The 10,000-nt window shown below is 41.0% G+C and overlaps 1 protein-coding gene across 1 annotated transcript in view; it reads right to left on the bottom strand.

Annotated features, from left to right (window-relative positions):
• The window catches only part of LOC139114092 (uncharacterized), a 19,348-nt gene extending 10,729 nt beyond the window's left edge, over positions 1–8,619 (bottom strand). Inside the window, exons 1-6 of the mRNA XM_070675611.1 lie at positions 8,116–8,619; positions 3,898–3,950; positions 2,676–2,762; positions 1,692–1,799; positions 208–330; positions 1–50 (exon numbers count right to left, since the gene is read on the bottom strand). The exon at positions 1–50 is cut by the window's left edge and continues 65 nt beyond it. Of these exons, the coding sequence (XP_070531712.1) occupies positions 1–50; positions 208–330; positions 1,692–1,799; positions 2,676–2,762; positions 3,898–3,950; positions 8,116–8,167 (473 nt within the window). The 5' untranslated portion in view covers positions 8,168–8,619. The remainder of the gene's footprint in view (positions 51–207; positions 331–1,691; positions 1,800–2,675; positions 2,763–3,897; positions 3,951–8,115) is intronic.
• Positions 8,620–10,000: the final 1,381 nt, after the last annotated feature.

Here is a 10,000-nt window from a genome sequence, read left to right as displayed (position 1 = left end):
CCGCCCAGGAATGGCGCATCAACATCTCCCTTTGCATCAAAGGCCCATGGCTACAAAAAAAAAAAAAACAGTGTCACAGGGTTACCATGAGCTGTCATGCTCTCTCTCTCTCTCTCTCTCTCTCTCTCTCTCTCTCTCTCTCTCTCTCTCTCTCTCTCCTCTCTCTCTCTCTCTCTCTCTCTCTCTCTCTCCCTCCCCCCCACTTACAGGTTTCGTATAGTTCCTGAATACAGTTGAACAGTTGTAGTTGAACTTCGGAGGCCAATGAGGATCGTTCTGAACGACAATCTTGACCGTTCCAACCTTTTCGTCCGTTGCCTCTCTCTTACCCTGGAAAAGTCGATAGAGTGCCTCAAGTTATAATCCACAAAATAGCACACAATCTCCATATTAGGTACATAACAGGCAAACTTTTGCGAAGGTGTTATGAATTGATATAAACAATCAGTACACTGTTTACATGCCTAAATTGTGTCACTGATGAGAAAGCTCTGAATAAGCAGAAGATCTCACTCTTTCAAAACACATTGTTTTACTCTACTTCTTTTATTGTAATTGCTGTTTAAAGTTGTCTTGGCTGTAACTTTTGGGGCATTTTTGAGTGCCTTTTATTATGTATGTAAAGTACTTTTTGTTTTTCTCCCAAAATCGAAAACAAATAGGAAATGCCACGTGTCCTGCTCGTCTACGCAGCCTTTTGGTTTGTGCGTTTTGTTTGCGAGGCTGGCACTCTATATTTTGACACACTTTTAAGGAGAAGAAGAACTAAATAAAACAGTTATAGTTACAGCTACCCTCCCTAAATTCATATATCTCAGTATGGCATGCGTGCGGCCATTTTCTGGTTATAAGGGATGGACCATTAGCTCTTGGGAGGGGCGGTCAAAGACAGAAAAAATTCAAAGCAAAAAGTTAGGAAAAAGTCTTCAGAGAGACTGTTTGCAAAATAAAAAAGTAAAATCAGAACGCAAACAATTAATAAATCTGACAATTAACTTAGAAAGAAATTAACATAACACGACTCACTTGGAAAAAAATTTCTAAAGTTTACATTGGTAAAATAACATTCACAATCTGATTGTGACCACCCCACCTCTCAAGATCCAATGGTCCGTCCCTATAGGGAAGAGTTTCATGGTATAGAGTGTCTGTAGATTCTGTGCAGTGCAACGTAAAACGCGATGGTTTCAGAAAAACTGCGGCTGTTTGAACTGTGAGTAGCTGTAAGCTGAGGTGATTTTTTTCACGTTTTAATTTTGTAAACCGACTGAAATTTCTCATTCTTATCCCTGGAGCGTGTTGAAAGAACTATTTAGCTTGCCAACCCTGCGTCTATACATGTAAAATGCAATGTTTACTGTTTATCTTCAAATTCTAGTCCAAACCAGACTTCACTTTTCAACAACAACAATGCAGTTTACACATATACAGGCTGAGCTCATCGCTTGAATACTTTGTATCTCAACATCCGTCGGGTAGATTGAGAATTTTGTCGGTGACATTGAAAACAAATGTAACGAAAATATCACCAAAAGTTAGAGTTACTGTCCCTTTCACTCGTCGACTAAAATTAAACTTTATATTAAAAAACTGAAAGAGGCTTTTTCGACTCAGGTGCGAATTATTTCAGAAAACGCATAAATGAATTCCAACTTAAACATGAGAGTAATTGCAACAATAACGAAACATACCGATTTTATGATCAACCCATAACGGCGCGGACCGATTTCGTCATCTAAGAGGTGTTTGACTCGGACCATCCACGTGTCGTTTATTCTCTCTACTTTAAATCTGTCATTCTGAAATAAAACGGCATCGGACACAAATGTAAGCAGCCAAATTCCTGTATCTGGCTATGTTGTCTTTCCATTCATAGATATTCAAAAAACCCCGTTCATCCGTATCTTCTTTCGTACTTCTTCAAATCTTTTTGAAATCAAAAGTGACTCATGTAACAGTGCTTGCCGAAGTGTGGCCACTCAAAGATTCTCAAACATTGGCAACAAACGTACAACTTTGATTTCGACAAATACATAATTTTCGACTTATAAGATATGTAAACCTCCGTGAGCGAGAACACGAAAACCGTGAACAATTGACCGATTTAACAGCCAAGGATCTAAATAAGTGACATTTTCAAAGATAAATATGGCTTAACTCTATGACGACAATCAAAACAATCACTTCGAAGTGGTGACGGTATATTTTGGTGGGTAAAATGCAAAAGAGGGGAATGTGCTAATGGGGCTTTAAGGTAGTATGTTCCTCGAAAGTGAAAGACTTAAACTTTTGCTCAAACTTTCCTCAAGGAACATTTCAACCATTCTCTTTCAAAATCAAGAATAAAGTCGGGGGTCACCGTGCAAATTTTGGTACTGAGAGAAACAAATTACCCAAGATTTCTGATATTTGAAATTCAAAATTGCCGCCGCCGCTGTGGTAACTCCACAGGAAAAAAATAAAATTTTCGATTTATAAAAAACTAAGGCGGTGAAATTTTTTTTCTCCAAGCGTTTTAAAATGAACCCCCACAAGTGGTAGATCAGAATAGAATTGTTAAAGTTTGAAAGCCCGAGTATCTGTCCCCGAGGCGCGTTATGCGCGTTTATGTGTAGATGCAATATGAATAAAACTATAATTTAGACAAATAAACGATAACGCTCCAAGACACTTACCACGTTGGTTTCCTCGACGATGTACAAATCTGAATCTTTCGTCAAACCTTCCTTGAGGGAACACACAGTAGTGTTGAGAATTACACTCTAGATTGAACGAAAGTTGAGATGTGATAACAAATGCGAGACTTGGCACGACACCATTACATGTAAATATAAAATCCCCGGGCGTCGTTATTTGTGTACAGTAACACCTAAATAGGGGCTGTGCGTCTAGGGTTGCGCAAGTCTCATTATCTTGCTAATATATCGTACTACTTCAACGTTTGACTGATTTGAAGATGAAGAAAAACACGATTGGAACTAATTTGGGATAATTGAATTTTCATATTTTTCAAATTTCTCAAATGTGTGAGGTGCCCTATAGCTGAATGTTGCAATATTGCAAATTACTCATAAAAACAAGTGTGTGCTGTAAAAAAGAAAAGCAGATGAGATTACATTTGCAGATTAAATCAACATTACTTCACTATCCAATTATCCCAAATTAGTTCAAATCGCCGTCGTGTATAGGTTCACAAGCGATTGTGGGCTAGACTTAATAGACAGAGCACATGTGCCACCTAGCGCTTCTCACACTGAACTCAGCTTCGCAGATCCCTGATCCCTGCGATGCGCCCTCAAGTGTCTGACTGGAGAAGTCAGCAGGCATTGATTACAGGTTGTTCTGCGGGCGCATGTGATGGCAAAAAGATAGACAGGGCCGGCTACAAAGTACATAGAGCAGTCATCGAAAGGCTGCGAAATTAATAGTGATCTAGTAGACACACGAACACAGAATAACGTCAACAGTGAACATGGCAAAGGCAATTCATGCCACGGTAGCTATTTATCAAAGCAACTTGTCAACGCGCATGTCGTATGAAACTGGAACTAGACTACTGTATTTGTTATCGCAGAGATGTTTAATATATGTAATGTTATAATTCAAATTCAAGAGGAATTCAGAAACTCAATGTATGTGAAGTTTGTCCGAGTTTCACACCAATTGGAGTGCATATATTCAACTTTTCCCTCAGTTTTCATTATAGCCAATTACATTGGTATATATTACCAATATATTACCAGTATTCTAGCAATTTCAACGTCAGAAAACAACTTTCAATACTAGTAACTCAAACTTGTTTTCGCTGACCTATGCAAAGCGCCCTCTATTGAGCACCGTTGATAAGACTGCGGGTTTTTGCAATGCATTGGAAGGAACGATTGCGGAAATGCTCACCTCTTTTAATTGGATTTCACGGCCGTCGAGCGGACAATTGGCAGCATGTACGTCTGTAATGAAAGTGTACAGAGGGAGATAATGAACAAAGAACTATGCATGTGTGTATGTAAAATAATGTTAAAAGAAGGTTTTGGGCGGTACAAATATCATTGCAGGACTCCTCACTTTGTGTAAACGGTTTCTTGTTATTGGCATTTTTTCTGACAGTGGTACAACTTGACCATGAAGGTAGTACAGCCTGACCATAAAGGTAGGCATAGAAGCGAGATGTCCTTTCTCGTTTCTTCGACGAAAAGTGTGAGTGCAATATAAACGTTTTGTTTCATTAAAACTCGGGACACGGATTGTCACCGACACTGCCAACGAAGAGACGAGCTCCCATCAGTGGTGCAGCGCGGCTGAAAATGAACCAATTTCTTGAGGACAACGGCACCCTCTACATACCAACGACGCACAGACACGAGCAGTGTGGCTTTGCTGGAAAATAAATCGATTTCTTCATCGTTTATTTTATAATTCCTGTATCCATAACTACTTGCGTATTCATGGTTCAGCCTGGACGTTAGCGAGGAATTGTTTATCCCGGAAGGGAGATTTTTTAAAAAATTTTCTCACGTCTTTGGAAAACTATGCGGAAATTACAGCGATTCCCTACAAGCATTTTTCACACGTTACCATGGCAAACGATACAAGGAAGAAGGAAATACTGAATAGTGTGTGAAAAGAAACTTGCGAACGCATTGCAAAATCAAAACAGACATAACCGTCTTGTCATGGAGTTGTCCATCGCCGTTAACTTCCCCTTTTCTGAAAGAAGTCACTTTATTTAGTTCACCAGAGAACTGTCATGGAATCACAACTATTCTTTACAAATATAACAAGCTTGCACGTTATGCTTAACTTTTTTACACTGTGCGTGTCTGTGTGTCCGAGGCTCTCTGTTCTCGACGAGTGCAATGTATGAGTGTGCAAGAGAGCATGCACCTTTCAGAAGTGTTGCCTTTAAGGTATAATGCGCCGCAGCCCCACCCCCACCCGGAGGACAGATATCCAGACTCTCAACGTTTTCTAATACTTTTCTAGACTAACTCCACATGCTTTTCCGGGCTCGTTTGGAAGCTCTTGAGTAAGTACAGTTTCCTTGTCTCAGTTTTGTGAAAATTGAATATTTTATTTTTCCAAATAGAGTAAACTCAGGGACAAAATGGCGGCCATTTTGAATTCCAGATATCAGTGAATGTTAGGTTATTTGTTTCTCCGGTGCGAAAATTTGCAGAATGACCCCTGATTTTCGTCTTGATTTGGTAAGACGATGGTTGAAAGCTTCCTTTAAGTAAGTTTGAGCAAAAGTTTACCTATTTCATTTTCCAGGCGTGTGTTACCTTAGGGCTTCAAGCCCGTATACGAGTATCCATGTATGGGTAAACAAGCACCCACATAAAATCGCGAGTAACTGACTAGGACAGTTACACTACAACAAATGGGTTGTGTTTATGTAATTTACAAGTTACGACGGTCATTAAATTTGCATCACAGACCGAAACGTAATGCTTGCCCAGGGACCTGCCTAAATACCATCGAAAGGAATGAAGCGAATGGAAAACCCCTGTAGTCTGGTCGCAGGGTTCTTCCGTGTGGCAGTCCTATTTGGCGCAAGATTGGCAGTCAGTAAAAAGATTATCGCGCCAAGGGAGGAACTAATGTTCAGGCAGATATAGATAAAAGAACTTCCGTTTATTTGTTTGGTCTGAAAGGTACCAAAAATATTTCTTTTCTAAGACTCCCACTTTATTATTCGCTGTACAATAAAAGTAATCGCCGAGATGAATATATATGATATGAATTTATGGCTTTAGGTTTCAGCTCTTTTTGAATGGTTTGAATGGTCCGAACGAGGGAACGAGCAGTCCTGTTTATGTTGAGCACTAGAAATATAATTTTATTTAGTAGGAATCTCTGTGCTAGGCAAAATGCACCACTTATTTTTTTATTTCACGCTCAGACAGCAACCAAAAGCTGCACGGATTTCACACGGTAAATGATGCTGAACTTCAATTTTCTTTCACCGACATAAAAGGATCGCCCATGCGTGCGCAGTCGCCTGTTGCCAGTGGTTCCTCCGCTAAGCCTGTCTTCTTGCCACCACTGATGCAGTCAATTTTACGGATAACAAACATTTTCCCTATGAGCAAACTACTGTCAATTTTGCCGAGCAAATTTCACACTGACACCTTTAAAGATGCTCTCAACCCTTTCACTACGATGGTTTAGCCCAAGCCCGTTGTTATTTACCAACGAATCTTGATCATAGACACAATCTGTTTACAGTGGATAGGGGTGAACAGGTTACAACGCGTGTTCTGTCTTCCTAATGGACTTTAATTTGGTGCTGGATATTTTAACAACGTAATGGAAAGTTCTGGAATTTGATGTCTTTTGAGGTTTTTCTTCTTTTTTTTATTTTATCGCTGGCCTGCATATATGAATCGGCCTGGCAAAGAAGTGATTATTTTGCTCGTACTTTCTTTTGTATTGTAGCCACGTGTAGTAGAGCGACAGAAACGACCTTTTAAATATGATGCATTGGAGCAACAGTAAATTAGAATAAGAAGCTTAACCCATCCTCGTTAAGGTAGAACGCGCCTCGGGGACAGATATTCGGACTCATATTTCTACAATTCTTTTCTAATCTACCACATGTGGGGGCTCATTTTATAGCTCTTGTAAATAGAAAATAACTTTCGCCGTCTTAGTTTTTCGAAAATCCGAAATTTAATTTCCCCCATAGAGTTGGGATGGCGGCCATTTTGAATTTCAAATATCCCAAAATATTGGGCAATACGTTTCGCTTGTTTAAAATATTGCACCGTGACCTCCGATTTTATTGTTGAAAGTTTCACTAAGGAAAGTTTGAGCAAAAGATTAAGTCTTTCAGTTTCGAGGCGCAGAGTACTTTATCTCCTGTGAAATTGTAATTATGGATGTCTCCTAGGTCGGACTACACGGTTCCGCTTACTGTAGAATAAGAGGAAGATATATACGTCCGCAATTATACATGCGCGACTCATGGAGAGCCGGTGTTTGCCATAAAGATGTTATTTCTTCATGAATAACTGATGTGATAAAGACACAACCTGAGAAGCACCTGCTGTTTACACATTGCACCCAGATCGACAAATATGGCCATACCTTGTCCTCTGCCTTGTTCGTTCTGCAAACGCGATAGCCTCACCCACCTAATTTTATCGGAATCCGTGCTTTATATTTTCCGATCTCCTTTGGTTAACAACGTACACTTCTCGCACCGAGCTTCCGTATGAAAACTGGGAAGTTGTTTTGGTCAATGGATTAAAGATGATGACGTCACTGTGCTCCACCAGAACCTCTGTGCGATAGATGTCAGACAAAGGCATGCGCACCTACTCGGTATGACATTGTTGATGGGGAACGAAATATAATTGAGCAGCTAGAGTTTTGTTCGATTCTTGTCGATACAATAAACGGTCGTGAACTGAATCGGTTGTTCAAACCACAGTCCCTCCACCTTTTGTTTGTAGCGTGTTTTTGTTTCTGTGTGGCTTTGTATAAAATCTTTGATGTTTCTCGTTCTCGGAAGGCAGACGTGGGTTTCGCAATCACTTCGCTGTTATGTCACATTCATTGCGCTGTCAAGGCGACAGACTTTGCTCAGAGACCGATTCCTTCGCAATATTCATCAATACTTCTACAGACTCGGGGCAAGGCTAGATCTATACCGTAACCCATCGCTTCTCCTAGGCCCTCACAAAAACGTGCATATTTTTAGAATATGTTTCGGATATTAAATAGTATATGAAGTTATGGGTGCGCACATTAAGCAGTAGATATCAACTTTAATAGAGACTTGGATCCGAAATATCTTACTCTCTATAGCGATAGCCCGCGTATACTTGCAAACAAATCGCAACTTTATCGACGCCAGCCAGGGACATCTTCGCAAGACGGCTCCGGGTGTACACTAAACTATACGAGGTAGTCGCGGCTAAGTTGGAAAAATCCACTCGAGCGATCCGACTACTTTCCTTACTGTCGTCCTAACCGGTCTTCGCAAAAATCATGAACTTCCGGGTGATACCGAAGGCTTTTCCTTGGAACTTTCACGGCTTTTCTATTCTTCATCTTGCTTTTCCTGACGTGCAACATAGAAAAAAAGAAAAGACAAAAATTCTTACTTACCCGTAATCAAAAGAAAGATCGACAGAGGCAACACGCAATGTATGAGGTTCATGGTTGAGGTTGAGGCTTGTTGTGCAGGTATTCTGAGCGACAGGTCCTCACTGGTGAAAAACCTCCACTTGTTTTGACGTTGAAGGCACTACTCTCTCTAGTAGACGTTTGTCTGGGGAAAACCAGCAGATAATAATGGCACCGTTGCGTAGTTCGCCACACGCTATTGTAATTCGTGTAAGTTTCTTTGACGTGCATGTCCATATATGGTAGCACACCAGGAAGTAACCTGCAAAGGTTGTTTGCTTGCGATTCAGTCGTTTGAATGGCAGGTTTTGGCCAGACTATACAGCAGATTTGGCTGATGGGAAAGTGTCAATGAAGTAATTCATCCCTGCCGTGTAGAATATCCCGGTTCAAAGGTTATCATCCATGCAAGGTCAAAGAAAGCTGAGCAACGGCTCTATTGCAAGTTACTCTGCACTGCTTTGGTGCTTGACACTTTGAGGAAGCGAAACTCTTACAGACAAAAGTAAACGAAATCAGATGGCCGTGTCTTTATAGAGGTGACAAACTGGGCACGTTTGTGACATCAATCAACATGGTGGGTTGCTACATTTGAATCAGAATCATGATCCCACTTTAATCGAACAGCTAAAAGAACTCTGGTTCTAGTTTATTCATTGACGAGAGTCGGGGAAAGGCGGAAGTCTTGCTTTCAGTCACGGTCCCTCCAAAAAAAGAAAGGACCGCGTTTCAACATAATATCACCCCTTGCCCGAACAGTCAGAATGGTCTTTTGTGTATCGCGTTGTGATGTAAAACACTAGAATTTTGTTTATCCGCCCGTACAGAGTGTGCGTCGTCACAGTGCATGACAGTTCGCCCATGTTGGCGGGCGCTGAACAGTAAGAGAAAGACGGAGGTGCCGACTGTGCTGGTTTCGACAGGCGGGGAATTTCTTACAGACAATTTCATGGAAAGGGACTTCCCCCGCACGGTGTATCTGGTCTTGGACGAATGAGTCAGAGGCACGCTGTCGAGAGAAATCAAGTTGTTCTTTGGCATGCCACCCACGGCAAGTGAAAACTACCTGAGCAACGTTTCTCTTTTAATAGTTCATCAGCTTTGATGTAGTTCAGGACCCACTATTTTGATGGGTATTTCTATGATGTCACGAGTCTACTTGAAAAATGTTGCGGTTTACATTTTCATTCTGTAGGAACTATGGCCGTTGCAGAAACGTTGTGGAAACGTAAAACTGAGGATTTGTTAATTTTCACCAACGCAGGTAAATCTCTCGCGTGGTTCTCTGAACGCAAGTTGTCGATGTCAATCCAGGGGAGATGGGGAAGCAGGACTGAGATTTCGGGCGCTGTCCAGTTAGGTTCACAAGCCGAGGCGAGGTGATCGTATTTTGGGCAGCACGTCCAGCATCGAAGCTTTTTGTTGACGACGTTTTCTAATGGATTCTTAAACGGGAGAGCACTTATGTACCCTTCCAGCAAGCGATTGAGTTTTTATTTTTGTCAGCGGGATCGGAATAAAAAGACCAGAACGCAGAGTGCATCAGTGTCTGCGGACAAAAAGTGAAAGATCTTCAGTGGCTCGTTTGGTTCGCTTGATGACGAAACCGTTGCTAGATTTCTTCGAACTGTCATAGTCAGTAGGGAGGAGACAAAACTGTGAGGTGACTAGGGGTTAAATAGACGGTATTTGTCCCGGAGAGTTAATGTAAATTACAATTTGATTTGTAACACAGATTACCCTCTTTAAATGAAGTCTAATAATTGTAATAATAACGTAGGTGGTGGTGAGTTATTTTGGAGTGGCGTTCCGCCAAGGGAATATGGCGGGCCGGATTAGATGTTTAGCAAATTGTATATCACCTGAA

The sequence above is a fragment of the Ptychodera flava genome, chromosome 16 (assembly GCF_041260155.1).
Source record: "Ptychodera flava strain L36383 chromosome 16, AS_Pfla_20210202, whole genome shotgun sequence".
NCBI lineage: Eukaryota > Metazoa > Hemichordata > Enteropneusta > Ptychoderidae > Ptychodera > Ptychodera flava.
The sequence above is the reverse complement of the archived record's forward strand: the minus strand, read 5'-3'. Positions and strand labels throughout refer to the sequence as shown.